Here is a 19,354-nt window from a genome sequence, read left to right on the forward strand (position 1 = left end):
ATTTGGAAACAATATTATTATTATACAAGTAGCTGAAATTCCCGCTCCTTAGAGAGGATAGAAAATGAGATAGATGGGTTGATGGAAAGTATGTGAACTCCTTCCTGCTTACGATATACTTCTCAATCAAAGTGTACTGATAAAAATCCGTAACGTCACTTTCGTCAATCCCACAAGGATGTAGAATGAATTCGAACATAAACGGAATCGCAAGTGTTACTATTCATCTAAGCAAGCCTTAAAACTATGGATTGCATATTAATATCGGTTGTCTTCGGTTATTTTTATCTGCCATTCCGTTACCTTCCACTCTCACTTTTTTCCAGCCACATGCAGAAAATGAGAGAACTTGTTAGGTCAGGTCAGTAACTCATGTACAAAAAATCATCAAATTCGATCTAGCAGTCTACGAGGAGTTCTGGGACCACATTGTCACGTTAATTTATATATATATATTCCCTGCCTCGCTTAGAGTTATGTGCAGCAGTGTTATCATCAAAACTTGTCAATAAGGTAACTAAGGCATTAAAACAACGAATATCCCAGGTATATATGTAGACAGATTCTATGGTGGTCTTAGCATGGTTCAGAGCAAGTCCAAATAGATGGAAAACATTTGTTGGCAATCGAGTTGCTGAGATACAAGAAGTAGGAGGAGAATGGAGACACGTCGCTTCAAGTGACAATCCTGCAGATATTATATCAAGGGGAACAAGCCCTGACAAGTTAATACGTAATAATTTGTGGTGGAACGGTCCTCAATGGTTACACTGTAATTCACTTGATTGGCCTAAGACGGAGCCTGCCCCACTCAGAGAGATTCCTGAACAGAAGGAATTAATATCAAGTTATTTAGTGACAATTCAAGATAAGAGTATGATCGAAAGATTCTCTACTTTGAACAAACTTCAGAGAGTCTTGGCTTATTGCATGCGGTTCTCCAAGAATGCTAAAGTAGAAGCATCAAGAAGAAATGTAGACGCTCTTACTTTGGAAGAAATTGAAGAAGTTTTAATCAGACTAATACGAGAAGTTCAAAACTCAGTTTATGCTAAGGAAATGGCTGATCTTAAAGAAAGTGGAAGAGTTAGTAATAAGAGCAAACTCTTGTCTCTCAATCCTTTCATATGTGATCAACAATTACTAAGAGTTGGTGGAAGATTAAAGATGTCTGAACTTGAATTTGATGCTAAACATCAAATTATTCTACCATCAGGTCATCACCTAACAAGACTAATTATAGAACATGAACACAGGCGATTGATACATTCTAAATGTCAGTTAATGCTAGCATCACTAAGGCAAAGGTATTGGATACCTAATGGTAAAAATGTCATCAAGAAAGTTATTAGAAGGTGTATTACATGTCAAAGATTAAAGGCGTCTGGACCACAACAATTAATAGGACAACTACCAAAACATAGAGTAGAACTAACAAGACCTTCCACAAATTCTGGAATTGACTTTACCGGTCCTATTTACATCAAAACTGGTACCAGAAAATCAAAAACAAAGGTGAAGTGCTACATTGCAGTGTTTGTGTGTTTAGCAACAAAGGCTATCCATCTCGAAGTTGTGAGTGATCTTACTAGTCAGGCATTTTTAGCTGCTTTGAGAAGATTCATATCTCGTCGAGGTAGATGCAAGCATATCTATAGCGACAATGGAACTACGTTCATTGGTGCCAACAAGGAACTTCAAGAAGTCGCAAAGTTGTTGCACACAGCTGACCATCAAGAAAGGATTAAGTATTTTGCAACTACTGAAGGAATCCAATGGCATTTTATGCCGCCATATTCGCCTAACTTCGGTGGTCTTTGGGAGGCTGCAGTTAAGTCCTTTAAATACCACTTAAGACGAGTCATGGGAATGTCATATCTCACGTTTGAAGAATTAACAATATTAATCACACAAATAGAAGCTTGCTTAATTTCGAGACCTCTTGTAGCATTACCCAATGATCCTAATGATCCAATAGCATTAACTCCTGGTCATTTCTTATTGGTCAACCATTGACAGCACTACCAGAACGTGACTTACATCAGGAGAAGATTAGTTCAATTCAAAGATGGCAAAGGATCTAACAACAATTTCAACAGTTTTGGAGAAGATGGTATATGGAATATTTGTCACAACTACAAGGAAGAAATATGTGGAAGAGAAGCTGTGCCAACATACAGCCAGGTCAATTGGTGGTTCTCAAAGAAGATAAGCTAGGTACCTCCTCTATCGTGGAAATTGGGAGTCATCACTGAAGTGCATTCTGGACCTGACAGCTTGGTTCGAGTGGCTACTGTTAAAACTTCCGATGGTTTATATAAACGCTCAATTAGAAGACTTTGTGTTTTACCAAATAATGATGAAACGTAAAGTCATTCGTGTTAAAGTATATTTATTTCTTGTTTTAGTCTATTTTATTTGTTGTTATGTAAAGTTTGCTTTCTTTCTTAAAAAAAAAGAAGAAGGTCACTAGCCCTTTTTGGTGGGCGGCAAGTTAAGTCTTATGTAGTAATATTTTTTTAAGAACTGGAAACACTGTTTCTACGAAATATAGATTTCATGTCATTCAAGACGGAAAGTGTTGAAGAAAGACAGTGCATAAGGCACGAGGCACGAACATTTCTTCCAGAATTTTAAAGTTAAGTTTATTATTTAAGTGCAATGAACACAGTGCAGTTATTATATGTACTTTCTGGTTTATTTGAAGTGTTAGTTGAAAACCAGCGATTAGTAAGGTACAATAAAAACTAAAAACAAGTATTGGAAATTTCCATTGTTAGAAGACAGTCCATTACCAGTTAAGTAACTCGCGAACATTTAAGAACATAAGCATTAACACTACCTGTTTTTTTGTTGTTTTTTTCATCACGTACTTACCCTCGTCCGTCCACCGTGGTACCCTCCACATACATGAAATACTCATCTGTCGATACAACTACCGTCTTATTTACCGAAGCGTTTTGTGGGTGCTTCATACGGAAAAAGGTTTTAAAATGCGTACATCTAAAAGGTATCTACGTAAAATGAGAGAGTAAACAGTTCCAAGGGCATACAACCTAGTTGGAAACAAGTTGCAATTTCTCAATTACCTCATTAGTAAGTTGTACATAAAGAAATAATTTACAGATTTTCTTATGTAATTTAGAACCCTAGATCACCATTTATTGTATTGTACCAGCAGAAGTGCCCGTTCTTCGAACCGGAGGGATAACGTTAAATCAAAAAGCAAGGTATGCTCCCAGGACCACAGTAAAAGCGATTGGGTTGCCTACCACACATACTCTATGATTTCACTGTATAAGTTTTGCATGCGCTTTGAACTTCCCAATCCTCCTTCGAGTCAAAAATAGAAAAACATTTTTCGTATGCGATTAGATCTAGTGACACTGTATCTATATACCAAATTTGGTGGTATATAAGAAAAATTACTATGTTTTGCAAAGTTCTTAATCAAATATTTGTAAATAAAACATGAAGAAAACTATTTACTTATCAGTTTTCGGAAAACTTGTTGAACAAAACTAACCCTATAAGAAAAATCCTACTAATTTTATAATTTTGTGAGATTATGGATTGGGTTAACAACACATTGCAGAGTAGTTAATAAAATATTTAGTTACAAAATATATAAAGTATATAGAGAGCTAGTTTTACTAAAATATTTTTTAACAAATCATTTCTAAGAGCTGGGAGCTGACCCCTCTGAATCCCACCTCCTTAGTGCAGTGATTTTAAAAATGATTTATACTTGCTGGCAATATGTTTCATTTGTTATCACAATATTACGTCTTATCACAATATATGCAATGTATATCTTTTATATGAAGGTATCGAACTCCCGACCAGAAAACCAGAAATAATTGACCACGCCTCACTCAGTTCGACGAGTACATCTAATGGGCTATAGCCCTTTATGGGTTCTAGCGAAAGATGGTTTAATTTAGTACTTCCTTTTACCTGTCATCAAATTTAATCAGTATTTCAGTACCGTGTAACGAAAGAAAACTTAAAAGCATAATTCAGGCCAGCCATAAGGTACAGATTACTGATGATGGTATGTGTTCATTAGTTGGCTTCCAACATCACAAAATTTCAGATCTGAATCCAGTAGCTAGATCAATGTTTCGTCGTCAGTTTTCTTCAACAGATGAAATTTATGCACATGATTATCACCAAATTAAATTATTTTGCACCAACACCTGCCTGGCTACAGAGCACTATTCTACAAGTCACAATAAAGCTGAAAATATACATAATTGAATACCTTTCGGGTCCTTGTCTGGAGATGCGAATTGCACTACGTGGCAACGTCGCAGATAAGGAGGCACATAAGAGATATCTAATATCCATCCAATAACAATCCATCAAATAGTTACATATCGATTCTTTCCAGATGGCACATAAACTTGACAGGCGTCGCCAGTAGCACTACTTATTAAAGTGCTTTCAAAACTAGAAACAAATTGACGTTTGAGGAAGCACGTGATACAGTGTTGCCACTTCGTGTGCATTCCAGTAAGTCATCAGCTGGAACTGTCCTGTGAGTCTAAACGAAAAGGAAAATCTCTAAGTATTGGTTTGTTTGGATGGATGAAATGATATGTTTGTCATCCCAGTTTATGCATGTTGGAAAGCGGGGCGGAGGGGGGAGCTGTATGAAATCACTTCCACGCACAAACAAACGGAAGATAAAATAACTTCTTTCCTCCTGAAAACACGTGTTTACTAGCAGCACCATTGGAATGTTAAAGTCTATTACCAAGGAAACCTTCCACTCACTGCTGCTAAAATAACATTTATGATTCGACCCTCGCTGAGTGAACGTAATAACTATGTAACGTAGTGTTCCTTCTTCAAAACAAATCTGTACGTGTTTCTGAGCTGTTAATTTGTTTCTAGTTTTGAAAGCACTTTAGTGTAACAATCGATGTAACCCTTGACAAATTCGTAGAGCAACGTTAATGGTTTCAAAATTAATCTGCAACGATGCCACATAGTTAAATTTTGATTCCCTACAGTGGGTGAAGGAGCGTCGGAGGGTATACTATCAAGAAGAATTTTCACTTTATTTTAACCTGAAAAATAGCGTTCTATTGTCCATAGACGCCATTTTTAGAACACACACACACACACACACATATATATATATATATATATATATATATATATATATATATATATATATATATATATATATATATATATATATATATATATATATTTATATATATATATAAAGTTTCAGGTTACGACACTGTCACTAGCAAGATATATCATCTCGTATCACTTGAATATATATTTCAACAGTCACTCCACAAATACACATAAAAAATATCCCTAAATAATCTCGAGATAATAATTTACTGATGCGGTTAATTCTTTCTCATTTTGGATTATGCCTTTTAGTGAACAGTTACTATAATTTCGTTATATTTCATACATATATTTTTCAGGGTTATTTCTGGAGAAGTGAATTAACTCACTTTTTGGAGTTGTTAATTAAATACAGGGTGTCCGGAATGGAACTGACCGTTTTCAAAAGTGTATAGTTTTAATATGGTCAGTGATACAGAAGAAAAAAATCATGCATTTTAAAGGAGAACTCAAAAGGTGTATTTAGTCTTACTTACAAGTTATCCTAACTCGTGTAACTCCACGTGAGCTCCATTTGTAACTTTTAATATATCTAGCCTGAACTCAATCTCTCTCCACGTATTCTGTAACATCTGAGGTGTTACTGAAGCAACCACATTCCTAATACGGTTCTTCAGTTCATCAAGGTTACGCACCTTTTCATCAGAATACACAAGGTCTTTCACATACCTCACAGGAAGAAGTCCAGAGGGTAACATCAGGATAATGTGGAGGCCACCTAATTGGCCCATCACAGCCTATCCAACGACCAGGAAATTCAGTATCTAGGTACTCCCTCACTTGTAGGCTCTAATGTGGCGGAGCACCATCCAATTGGAATATCACTTGAGATTGCAAATGTTATAACTGGGGAACAGCAAAGTGTTGAAGCATGTCTAAGAACACATTTCATGTTATGGTTTGCTCTATGAAAAATAAGGTGCCTATAACTGCATTGTGTTAAAGCACACTAAATATTCAATTTGGGACTGCCTCTAGAATGTTCTATGTACGCATGTGGATTCTCAGATCCCCATATTCTAACATTGAGTGATATCAATAAAACGGAGAAGTTACTCATTATTCCCAATTGTGTAGTAGTTACTCGCATTGGTATCAATAAAAAGAGAACTGAGCACTACTCGTCTCGGCTAACCTTGGAGAAGGCCCGCCCTTTTGAAGTAACCACACCTCTTTCTCGAGCCGAGTAACTACTCCGCGTTTGCTATCAATAAAAATCAAAGACTCCTCTGTGATGCTAGTTACTTCTCCAAATTTGTGGAGCAAGCTAAATAGGTGACTCCATGCGAAATATGGCAGAGTATATGATTGTTTTGCTACGTAGAAAAGCTTGGAAACTGCATAGAAATGTTGCAAATGGAGATTACAAAAACATTATAGGTTCATGAAAGAAAATGTAGAGTGATTAGCACAACATTTTTTTTAGAAGAATCAACCGAAATTCGGGGTGGTGCACTACGTAATGAGGAAAAGATGTGGGTTTTCTTGCGTTACGTGAGTGATCCGGGATTCCAGGTCGGAATGTCAGAGGATTCTGTTGTGGCTCAAGGTACTATGTCTATGACTACTACAGGTGTAATGGATGCGATATTGCGAAATCTGAATATCCGGAAGTGTGCGTAATATGCAAACAGCAAAAGCAGAGTAGCAAGAACAATATACATTTCCGGGTGCTATCGGAGCACTTGACTATACACACGTGGCAATAAAGAAACCTAGTATTTTGGAGACGAATACAGTAATAGGAAGAGCTCATTCGTGGCTAAACGGTTAGCGTACATGCCTGTGGCATGGGAGACCCGTGTTCGATTCCCAGCGGGAGCTCATGTTGTTCGGATTCTACGTTAATCAGTGGGTCCCATCTCATATAGCCTCGCTACTGAAAAGGACGTTAAACTCAAAATCAACTCAACTCAACATTGATAGGAAGGATATATACATGAGAATGTATTTTGTTTATATCAAGGCGAAAGGGGACACGTATGGTGTAGAAAACGCAATCAGATGGACGTGCTTTATGACGTGACTGGCTTGACTTTTTTAAAAGAAAACAAAGGAGCCAAGTGTCTGATTTCATTCTTAAAGCCAAACAATCTACAAAGACGTTGGACAACACGTGATATCGTGATATGCATTTGTCGTGTTAATCTTGATATTGCTGGATTCGAATCAACATCCATCAGCTTCAATAGGTTCGTTCCCATGATTTCGGTGTTACTTTCTTGTTTCCCGTTTTTTTCTTTTCTTCTTTTATATTTTTGTTTTATTCTCACTCGAATATTAAATATTCTCTTTTTGATTTGTGTCTCAGTCGTCGATGTATTTGATATTTCGTTGTATTTCACTGTAATTGCCTTCAAAGCTTCGGCTTTCCTTCATTTATTTTCTGGTAACTGTGACTTTGAAAGTACCACTGGCAACTCTTTTATAACATCCACAAATGCACTTTGATTGAAGCTGTCGTTGCTACTTGCCCGTTCCATGGCGTTTAGGATACTACACCATAGGTTAAAAACAACGAAATGATCGCGCGACGGATGGGAGAAATGAGTAATCACTTCTTTTATTGATACGACTCACTGCCACACGCAGAGGAAACGCGAGTGAACGTTCATAAATCTGGAGCAGTCTAGACCTAAGTAGTGGCTTGTTTTATTGATACGAAATTGACTCCGATGACTCCGATTCTCGAGCAGGACTTCTCAGGAGCAGTTACTTATTTTTATTGGCATCACCCATTGTGTCTGTTAACACAGCCATACAAGTGAACATTTGCCTCATCAGAGAAAATAACGTTCAATAGGAAATTATGGTCATAATCAATCCTGTCCTGAATTTCAGTAGCAAATGCTGCTCTCGTGGCTTATCGTTGGGCTTAATTTTTTGCAACAATTGCACCTTATACGCCCGCAAACGTAATCGTTTGTGTAACACATCGTGCACTGTTGACTTTGGAATTGCCACTTGCCTGCTCGCTGCTCGAATTGACTTCCTCGGGTTACGTGAGAAACACTCTCTCATTGCTTTCACATTTTCTTCTGAACACGCGATTTACCACAGCTGTGTTGTTTCACTACACACCCCGTTGATAAAAATTGTTCCTTCCACGCCTGGATACTGTTACGCGATGGAGGATCTTTGTGGTAAACACGTCGAAAGTTTCGTTGAACTTGAACAACACTTTTTGTCTCTGCAAAGCACCACACGCATTGCGCCTTTTCGACTGCCGACGCCATTTCTGTTTATCGGCAATACTAGCGCAGTCATAAATAGTTGTGTAAGTATGAAAATTTTCTGAACAAAACTTTTTGAGTTTTCCTTCATTATGAACGTTTTTTTTTTCTGTCTCTCTGACCATATTAATACTAGGCCTATACGCTTTTAAAAATCGTCAGTCCCATTCCGGACACCCTGTATTTCTACGTCAGAAATGACGATTAATAGATCTTTGTTCGAATGTTTCGAAATAAAACTCGCAACTAGAAGTAAAATATTTTTCCTCATACTTTAATGAGTAAAATAAATTACGCTATATTGTTGGATTGTAAATTAAATATTTATTTATGAACTACGTTGCTAGGGACATTTTCGAGGAAATCGTCTGGAAAATACAACCTCACAAGAAAAGTACAGTTTCTGTGTTTTAGGATTATTCATTTAATATTTATAAAATAAAATTGCTTGAGTCATTTTCGAGAAAATTGCCAAAGAGTTTACTTTTAGCAGTAAAAGTAAACTGCCACTTTCAGGACTTTTTCATGAAGAAATATATTATGTTTTGCAATACAGACGAACATTTTTATGGCCAAACAAGAAATTGCACTCTCCGGTAAAACTGTCCTTATTTTGGGGTGTAAGGGAAAAACCTAGAAATTTCACTCACAAAACTGAAGTTTAAAATTAGATATCTCCTATTTCGTTGCCAAGTTTGGTCAACAAAGCCTATTGCGATGTCGCAAGGTTTACTTGTGAGTAAGCTGTTCATACGGTAAGATAGCAAGTGAACGTAATTAATCTTCAATTTTCCATTTTAAACAAAACATACACAAAAATAAAATATAGATAAAGGGTATTAACTACATCGTTTTTCCATAAATAACTCATGGAATCGCTCTTCAATTTTAAATACAATTTATTATAAATATTTCTGGATGGTAATACATTTGAAATCCAAAGAATAAATCAAAACTACAGTTAAGTTACCCTTTGAATATTACCTCGTACATGTTAATAAGTTAAAAAGTAAAAAAAAAATCGTTAATAAAGAAGTTAATATTAAGTTAAAATTAAGAAAGTGAAAAAATCAAACGTTAAATATTAAAATAACCAATGTTTTACAATAACAATTTATATCCTTAGTTTCCTTATATTCTAACTGCAATTGAATCGAAAGATGTTTTAAGAGTAATAACTATTCCAATGTATGTACTAAGGTAATGAGCTGAATATGAAACAAAAGGTTTCTATGTACTTATTTTACTTTTTCTAAAATAGTTCCTACATGTTATACAGATTGCATTTCGTCATTGTATATGGAAAGAATCGAAAGGCAACAATCAACAAATTAAGACCAGCAAATTATATATACTGATATAATAGCATCCTCCTTTAAATAATAATAATAATAATAATAATAATAATAATAATAATAATAATAATAATAATAATAATAATAATAATAATAAAATTATAACCAGTTCTGAGTGGGATACACTTTGGATCCGCTAGCTCCGCCTAACAATTTCAATTACAAACTGTCTTTCTCGTACACCTCCGGTGCTTGGGGTCCCTGGTTCGATCCCAGCTCGCGCCGTGTGGACTTTGTGGTAGACAAACACCGTGCTCGTGGGTTTTCTCGGGGTTCTTCCGTTTCCTCCCACTTTCTTCATTCCACCATTTCACTCATCTCTCATCATTACCGTCTCCTTTAGCCTAACCGGCATAACCTTGGGACGTAAAACTTAAAGATTTCATTTCATTTTCGTCTTTCTCGTAAAAAAAAAAGAAAAAAAGAAAAAAAGAAATAACCTGTTTTGGATTCGAATGAGACACATTTTTGAATTGCCGTATTTTGTTTACTTACACATGAAAAATCACAGTTTTTGTACTGATGACACACTAGACATTCTACAATCATATGAAATCAGTTAATGACAGAAAAAACACCCTGATTAGCAGCCGCTTAGACTTTTGGACCCACATTCCCCGCCACCTGTTGAAAGTAGTTTGCAATGAATTGACGTATCATTTTTCAGGCTCGTTTTTCCAAACATGGTAAATTTTTAGTTTATGATATGAATGCATTTATATACATACGTTACATGGTATGTTTTTATATGGTGGCTGGAATGTGTTTGCTTTTAAATGAGCCCGGAATTTCTAATTTAAAATGGGACGGATTTGTACCACATTTAGTTGGTTGCGCTCTTTGTGCGAAAACACTTCCTCCCGGTCCAGCAGCTGCTGCGTGCCTATTACATAGTAACAAGAAACTAAATCAGGGGAAGAGATGTAATCACCATTAGGATATTTTTCTTTGATAGATGGGATAAGTTTCTTCAGAATGCATTCATTTCAATATATATTTTGATTAATTGTACCCATTGACTACTTATGAAAATGTGGCCGAGAATGACATTTTCTATTTACTGCCATCGAGATGAGTAGTTTCTGTGGAAATTTAGTTTTAAATTTTACGGATTCAGGAACAGGAATGTGACCAGATTCAAAGTACGACATACCTCCATTAAAATCATACCCATTCATATCAATATATGTTTCATCATCCATTATTACGTCCCTATCAGCATTAGAGGCAGGAAGTCGTTCCTGGTAATTTTGTTCAGAATGACTTATTTTTCCACACCTGCATATGGAGCATCCTCTTCTGTTTTCCTTTTGATCTCCAGTTCCAGTAGCCACTTCCTTACAACATCACGACTCACTTTTAATGCACGTGCAGCACTTGAAATGGTATATTCGTCATTAGCGTTCATCAGTGACTCAATGTTCTCTTTAATTTGTTTTCGTCATAATCATTTTTTCTTTCCCCCCCCCCCCCCTTCTCTTTCTTTCATTGAAATCCCATCTTTGATCCTTTTTAATGTTCTGTACTCAGTCGCACGAGTCAATCCTTCATTTTAAAAGTGTTTCATAACTTCAACGTCAGAGAGTCCCGCATTCCTCAGCACGAAATATCGAACATGAGTCCGATTGACTTCCGCTTTCGACGGCTGCATATTTCCCGCTGACTGTCTCCCAGGTCGGTAGCCAGCCCAAAAATGTAGGGGCGTCCCGATCCAACGATATTATAGTTCATCACCATATTATAGTTCATTTGCAAGTCTACCGTGAAAATTTCAGTGAAGCCAGTAAACATTTAGGGGGCCCGGCCCCCCTAGACCTCCCTGGAAACGGGCCTGCTGTCTCCTCAGCTTGTGCACTGGCATTGCTTGTAATCACATAACAGAGGGTGTAATGTATGAAACAGTGCAAACAGCAGTTGCTCTGATGTGTGTGCCATGAATAATACGTGTCTCATTTGAACTCACAGCAGGTTACTTCCTTAGAAATCTATTACAGCTATTTTTAAAACTTGTAAAAAGCAGTTACACAAAAATAAGGAAATATTTTTAGATGGAACCAACGAAAACAGATTATTCGAAGAAATGAGACAGCACATAAGCAAAAAATTAATTTCAAATCCAGTCAATTATCACTTTCTCTTTCTACCAAGGAGCCTAAATCACGAAAACTGTTGAACAACCAGAATATAAAATATAAATATGGAGAAGAGTAAAGATGATTCAACAGTATGGCAATACAGGGTTCTATCTTATGCCATTTCAGCTTACGTTACACAACGTCTCCGTACGTTTATTTGAGTTCTGCAATGCCATATGCAGCAAAAAGAGTTTATATCCAGTAGTTGCAGTGAGACGGTATGTCACTTACCGGTGAGACGGTAAGTGAGGCGGAATGCCATATCGTCTCTTGTTTTTCAGTGATCAAGACATACTGTCACTGGGGAGTAGATGCAAAATGCCTTAAATAAATACATTTTTATACACAGTAATTGACAAATAGCTTTGCACGTAAAAAAGATTTTATTTCTTATGTAGAAATAATTTATAAGTTGACAACACCGACATTTTTGTCATTTTTTCCTACCTTTTGTTTTTAAAATGAAGTGTCTTCAAAGAAGTTCGCCTAGTATTTTGATGTGACATGTTGAATTGTTTCTTTAATATGTATATGTGTGTCTTCTTGCCTTAATGCATATAAATGTCGTGGTTTGAGTACGGGCGGACTTAGGGAAGGCGGATCTTCCGGCGGTTTGGAATACTCCTCAGTTGAGTGGCGGTACTGGAATTTTCCTGAAGAAAATTGTTAATATAAAAAGTCGGTTTTTGAGAATTTTCCTGTATTATTCTCTATAATACAACATAAGGGGATATTTTTATTTTTTTTTTCAGAAAGTTGTTGGCGGGCAATCAAAATGTCTCCATGCCCTTCCCCCGTAACTACAGAGAAGCTCTCCAATAGTTTTCAGTCTTTATGTAAATAGAAATGCAATCTTTTAGACAACATACCCTCATTGTATTTCAACATTTAGATAGCCGGTATGTCGAGTCAAATTTGTAATAAAACATACCGCCTGTGCTTTTCAACTTCGAACACTGGTTATATCTATTCAACATAATGCCTCTGTGTTACCCAAGTTGTGATAAATTTTGACACATATAATAAAGTCTGGTGCTACTTCAATTCCATCGTACTTTGGAACAAAATGTTAAAATGGTGGTCGTTAAATCAACTAGTTACATGATGAGGAGTCATTTCAGTACACTTCATTGGTTTTGTACTAAACAACTACTTTTACAAAAAAAAAACATTTTCCTTATTAAACTGTCTTGGCTCTTACGAGAGATAATAAAGTGAAACATACATTATTTATAAATGGTTACTAGAAACGAAATGCTGTTAACAATGAAAAGGAACATAGTGAATACATGAACAGCAGATGGCAGCATTTCTTCTCATATAAATGTAAGAAAATTCATATGCTTACAAAATTATTTTCGTGAAATATTATAGAAAATATAATAAGTTTTTTGTTACTTGGTATAAAGTGAAATACATGGCCTAAAGCTTTGCTTATAGATAAAAGCAAAATCTAATACAAATTCTCAATTTCACTTATTAGATATTTATGATATGCTTGGAATTCAATGTACACGCTTAAAACTTAAGAATAGTTGTCTTTGCCTGATACACAAGATTTTGAGGTGACTGTAATACCTTTGCTATGTCATTGATCTTAGCAAATGAACGGTTTCACTGATCACTGACAAATAATACAATTATTAATATTATTATATCAATGGCGTTACTAACAACATATGGTTATACGTAGAAAGACGCCTTGGCACTGTTCTCATTTCTGTGTTCTTTCGTTCATTCCTATAACACCGCTCAACATTGTCTCTGTGTCAAATCAGTAACACCAGACCTGTGTTACCCGCAACACTAGATCCGCACATCTCAAATCGTGATCACCTCTAAAAGAAATACTGTATTAAACGCAAGAAAAAATCTCTTCTTTGTCCTCCGGATTACCAAGTCTCAATCTATTCACCGGATCACTACGGGTTCGTGGTGGTTCATAACCTAACCCACATCACCCGAGTGACGCAATCACCTGTTTCAGCTCTGTCATGTTTATTCTATCTGCTTAAATTAGAACTTATATTCGCAATAGGTGAAATCGAGAGTGGATATTCAGAACAGATAAATCCTCAGATGTTTAGAAAAATGCATTTTTCTTGGTTATTTCAAGAAAGATTTTATTTATATTAGTTTGACACAAAATTCTTGTCTATCCATTTTATTCACGTTTGAAATGTAAAACATGCAACGTCTGCTATGTCTGTTAAGAACATCCAATTTTCCTTCACAACAATTAAGAACATTTCAGCCATTCCATTTTTACGGAGGGGACATTCTGGCTTATAATCCTGCGAGACATTTAATAAAAATTGTTGATAGTTGTTAAAATGTACAGTAGGGTGCATCGAATTTCCACTTTTTTTGAAATCAGCTTCCCCTTAGTGATATTTTTTGCGAAATGGGCTCCATATAACGTGTAAAAAATTGTAAGTCGATTGGTCAATATCTTTAGGTGCCACCAACGGCCGAAAAGTTTTAAATTTTGTTAAAAAAATAAATGTTATTTTAAAAAATGTAAAATATGTACTTTTAGAAAATATGGTTATCCTATCTGGTTTTGTTTCTGTAAAAAGTCTATATTTAACGTGAAAAAATTTCAGCTTGATGAGTCAAGTCATTCAGGTGCCACCAGTGGCTTAAAATATGGAAAATTGTGTCCCTACTTTTTTCATTTCTTAAAAATTAAGTTGCATTGTTTGTGATTCATCTGGATCGTTAATTAGATAAGAAATATTTTGTTTTACATCTGCAGCTCTTTGTTTATTTCCAATAATGTTGGAAATAACCCAGAACTCACCACGAGGAGGTGGCTGCAGTTTGAGGTCCGCCCACGCGCCCACCTGTATATACTAATGTTGCATATGGCAGTGTTAAGTTCATATCGTTACTCTTTTATCTCAAATTGTTTTGTATTAAATTCTGGTATGTTTTTTCTTGATTGTAGTGTTGCTAGGACAAATCTATGTCGTGCTTCTTGCCCACATACCGCTGATACCGCTTCTGTCACCAACTTCACCATTCTTTCTACAGCGCGAGTATGACAGGGTAAGGATGTAATAAATTCATCAGCCATTGGAGCCGTCTTTACATTTTCTCTTAGCTTCTGCAGACTCAAGTGTTTTGTCAGTGGTGGCTCCATCAGCGTTCATGTTGACCAATTAATCGTATCAACATAGTTTGTCGCTTCTAAGTTGATTTCAGGGACGACGAATTCTCGTACCAGTACGCGATCACCAGATTGGATCGTTTGTCTTGCTTTTAGGACTGTTCTCCAGCTATGTTCTCGTACTTTAGCATCTTCGTCAGTTGACATTGACAGAAGTAGGTTCTCAGGATGGCCGTACCACGCATTTCTACAGATCACTGGATGAATTTTCCTGTATTTCGCTTCCATGTGGCGAAAAGTCGTGATAAGGTACCACAAATGATGAACTCCTTCTGCACACGATGGAATACGGATCACAGCAAACCAGAGTGGCGCGTAGACCATCATGAGGTACTGGACGATGATTTTAAGTAGTGGGTTCTTTTGTTCCTACGTACAAACGTAAGACTCTATTTGCTGTAGTTAGCCATCTGGCTTGATGAATTTTACCAGGCTTCATGTGAGCTAACCCAACGGGGCATTATCCTAAAGAAACCGCTTGGCAGATATTCAGCAAATATTTTTGATCCGTGCTTAATGCATCCTCAGTGAAGTTGAGGTCCCAGTCTACTGGAACGGGCTGAAAATTCTGGAGTGGCAACTCTTCGCAGGTTGGAAGTGCTGATTCTATTGGTTCTCTAAATATATTTGGTCCAGTAGACTTGCCGTCTATAAATTCAATCAAATGTCGAAATGGGAGCTCATTCGAGTGTATCACACAGACGATTCTCTGAAGGGGTTCGTTCAGGAAGACTTCAATATATGCCATCGCACCATTCTTCCGACCAGTGTTGGTAGCAGTACCGTCGCAACCCAAGAAACCAGATCGAACAGGGGGATATTTTGATGAACAAAGAACTTTGTGATGGCAGCCCGTATGCTCTCTCCTCTTGTAGATGAAGGAGAGACATGGCCAAGATAGTTAGATCCTGGCTCCTGTAGCAGTACGTAGTGATCTTTTTCATTATTCGGTGGTTGATGCCGTCTTTAGTCTCAAGGGTGAGAGTCTGATTCTTTCTTCCGTCAAAGTATAACGCTTTTACTTTGGTCTATTCAAGCGATGCACTCGCCTCTTCAACGATGGCGTTTCCTAAGTATTTCTTCTCTCTCCGAATCTTGCTTTTGTCGATCACCTTCTGCTTATGAACTGGAGTAACCACTCCGATATCTGCCAAAAGCGACGAGGTGATAATTGAGGTCTGATATATTACATCTACATACTGCATTGGAGAATGTCGGCAATCTAACTATCGTTTGTTTAGAAGGGCTAGTCTTCTTTCTTTTAAGCGTAGGAAGAAACTCGAAAGTGGAAACTGACTCTTCTCACGATTCATTTTGTAAAGGGACACTATCGTTTTGTCTTCTGGAACTACTAATTTCATTGGGATTTGGTTGATTTTTCTGACCTCGATTTTTTTCGCAATAAATGTTTGACACGTTTCTGTGTCTCCTTTCTATAAAGTCCTGCCATACCCATCTGCCGGGTGTTTCTCTGGTCAATTAAAAATTAAACCTTTAATTTAGGCACTTTCTTCTCTCTCGCAGAAGTGCAAGCAACCGGATCGATGCATTTGCAAGAAGCGATATCAAACAAAGTTTTGCTGACGAACTCCTGGAATTCTGCAACTTTGGAAGCAAAAAAAGAGGGGGTTGTCCTTGAACTTTTGCTGCTGACGGACCTTTTTTTGATAATGTAAAATCAACGCTATAACCCGTTGCTCGCTCAAAATAGCTGCACCACTGATTGATGCATTTTCCCAAATTTGAATTACTTTCCTTGCCACTGAATGAGCTAGCACTTTAGCAGAGGGGTCCTTCTGAGATGCTGTATCCCATTTCTTGTTCTTTCTTTCCCACAATAATTGCTTAACAATATCAGCGATTGTTGGAAGCTGATTAAAAGTGAATTCCACAGGGGATCCAATGACATTATGGACAAAGTTCCTTACATTCAAACGTGACTTCTTTTTAGGTGACATCTTTACGGACACTTGATAGTTTATTCACCGAAAGCAATTTTGAACAGTTAGACACTTTTGTCAACGCAAGACCTCAACAAATTTGCCGCACCATTGGAATGACGAACTGACACATTCAGTGAATGCCGACAAGCACAAGTAGGACACAATCCTTCAAAAACGCACACAAATGCACACGTATTTTCACTTAAACACAATCAGCAACGTAAATAGTTTCCACATCAAACACCAGTTTTTCTGTCTAGAAAGCAACGCAAAATTACTCCTAATCTCATCTCCAGACACACTAACAAGGAGTCACTTTTTTTTTCTTTTCTCTCGATGCTACTCCACTTTTAATTTTACGACAAACTAGCTTTCGGGCGACTTCATTCTATGCAGTGCAGGTGTCTTATCGAAAGGAGTCTTTCTACAAAAATAATTACTTGTTATTTTTTTTCGTGCTACGAACATAAGCTGGACAACTACCGGTATGTGTCTTATTTGATAACATCAGTCTACTGTAAAGTCTGTTTTTTACCTTGATTGCCCCATTTTTTTTTACTTAATTAGCTGTTTATAAGAGACAAAAACTCGATTTTTTTTTTTACAAAACACTGAATAAAATATATTTGGGGGGGGGTTGTCCAAATTTTAAGAAGCCGGTAGCACCTGAAAGATTTGACCAATCAAGCTGCAATTTTTTCACGTAAAATATGTACATTTCTGCCGAAAATAACTACTAAGGGTAAAATGTTTTCGTAAAAGTAAATATGTATAATTTGTTTTTAAAAAAATGTATTTCTTAACAAATTTTTGAAACTTTAGGCCGTTAGTGGCACCTGAAGAAATTAACTAATCGGCCTGCGATTTTCTATATGACATATAGAGACCATTTCGCAAAAAGAATTTCGCTAAGGGTAAGCTGATTTCAAAAAAAGTGGAAATTCGATGCACCCTAATGTACAGTTCCGATAACTCAGAGTAATCACCAAAGATATTTTGCAGCTACAACCTATTAATAACTGAATATTTTACAACGTTTATAATGATCAGTAGTTAATCTTACGGACGCTACATTTTTTGACATACGTTTTGTTACGCGCTGATTTTTGCTTAATTTTCTGCGAATTGTTTAATCGTAGTAGGCTAGTTGTTTTCTATGATTTGTGGAGCATGTTTCCCTACATATTGGCCTACGTTTAATTAAACAAAACTATCTTCACTAAATTGTAAACAAAAAATAAACTAATCTTACGGACTGGACAAAAAGATATCTTACGGACGGGACTAAAAAATTGAATGCACAAGGTCTCTTCTAACGTGATATTTATTGCATTTATCTTAACTGTTATCCTAAAAGTAAGTAAAACTACACTTAATATTTCTAAAATTAAATTACAGAATGGTATTCGGTAGTCGAAAGGTCTTACGAAAATTGCGTCATATCATTTACATGTGACATTATACTTGCAGTAACTCTGCAATTTCTAATAACCACTTCTAATGTCGCCCTGCTTAACATGTACAATTCCTTCTTCAGAATCCGAATAAACACCACTAACCTTCACCCGCCCTGTTTGAGGGTGAGCGTCAATGGAGTCTGAATCTGATGATACTTCCTTACTGTTCTTCCACACCGTGCACTGATGTTTCTCAGAGTGAACAGTTCACTCGTTTTTAATGTGATGTTCATCAACAGGGCGAAAGTAATGTCGAGACTGAATTTGCGGAATAGAACAAACATTAATCCACCTTTTTTCTAATATTTTCCAGTGTTCATCCACAGTTTCGTTACCGAAAAAGAAGAGTTGAGTTCCTTGAGGAATACAAAGTTCACTGCAACATTTTAAAAATCCCTTGCTCTGTAAACGTCCATTTGCCGTCTCCTTAGCAGTGGTGCTATTCTAATGTTTTAACAATCGGTTCTCTCTCTCTTTCTCTCTCTCTCTTTCTCTCTCTCTCTCTCTCTCTCTCTCTCTTGTATGAAACTTTACGGCTTCATGGCTTAATCTGAAAATTAAATTAAATTAAAAACAGACACTAAAATAAAATAACAGACAATAAAATATTAAGAATTCACGAACCTAATGACTTCTTCCGCACATCTTTCACACCACCTAAGAGTGTGTTTAAAACGTTCCAAAAACGTCCGTCCTCTCTGCCTCCTCCCCATCTCCCCTTCAGTTTTGTTTGCGAAATGGAAGTTATTCGTAAACACTTTAGGCAATAATCTTTTATGATTTGAAATGCAGTTTAACACTAAAACAAGGGATTGTGCGACTTCATTTGACTTCTTATAAAACATCATCCAACAGGACTGTAAAATTGGCTGTCCTAATTCTAACCGGTTGTAAATTTCTCAGTG

General features: G+C 36.5%; 1 protein-coding gene across 1 annotated transcript; it reads left to right on the forward strand.

Moving 5' to 3' along the window:
• Nucleotides 1–567: 567 nt before the first annotated feature.
• Nucleotides 568–2,016, forward strand: LOC145681997 (uncharacterized). The gene has a single exon (XM_081753599.1). It carries the CDS (start codon nucleotides 568–570, stop codon nucleotides 2,014–2,016), a length of 1,449 nt encoding a protein of 482 aa, XP_081609725.1.
• The last annotated feature ends 17,338 nt before the right edge of the window (nucleotides 2,017–19,354 follow it).

This window comes from Thermobia domestica, chromosome 3, assembly GCF_964235325.1.
Source record: "Thermobia domestica chromosome 3, izTheDome1.hap1.1, whole genome shotgun sequence".
NCBI lineage: Eukaryota > Metazoa > Arthropoda > Insecta > Zygentoma > Lepismatidae > Thermobia > Thermobia domestica.

Coding starts and splice junctions, on each gene's coding strand:
- LOC145681997 (XM_081753599.1), top strand. CDS start 568: ATGGTGGTCTTAGCATGGTTCAGAGCAAGTCCAAATAGATGGAAAACA.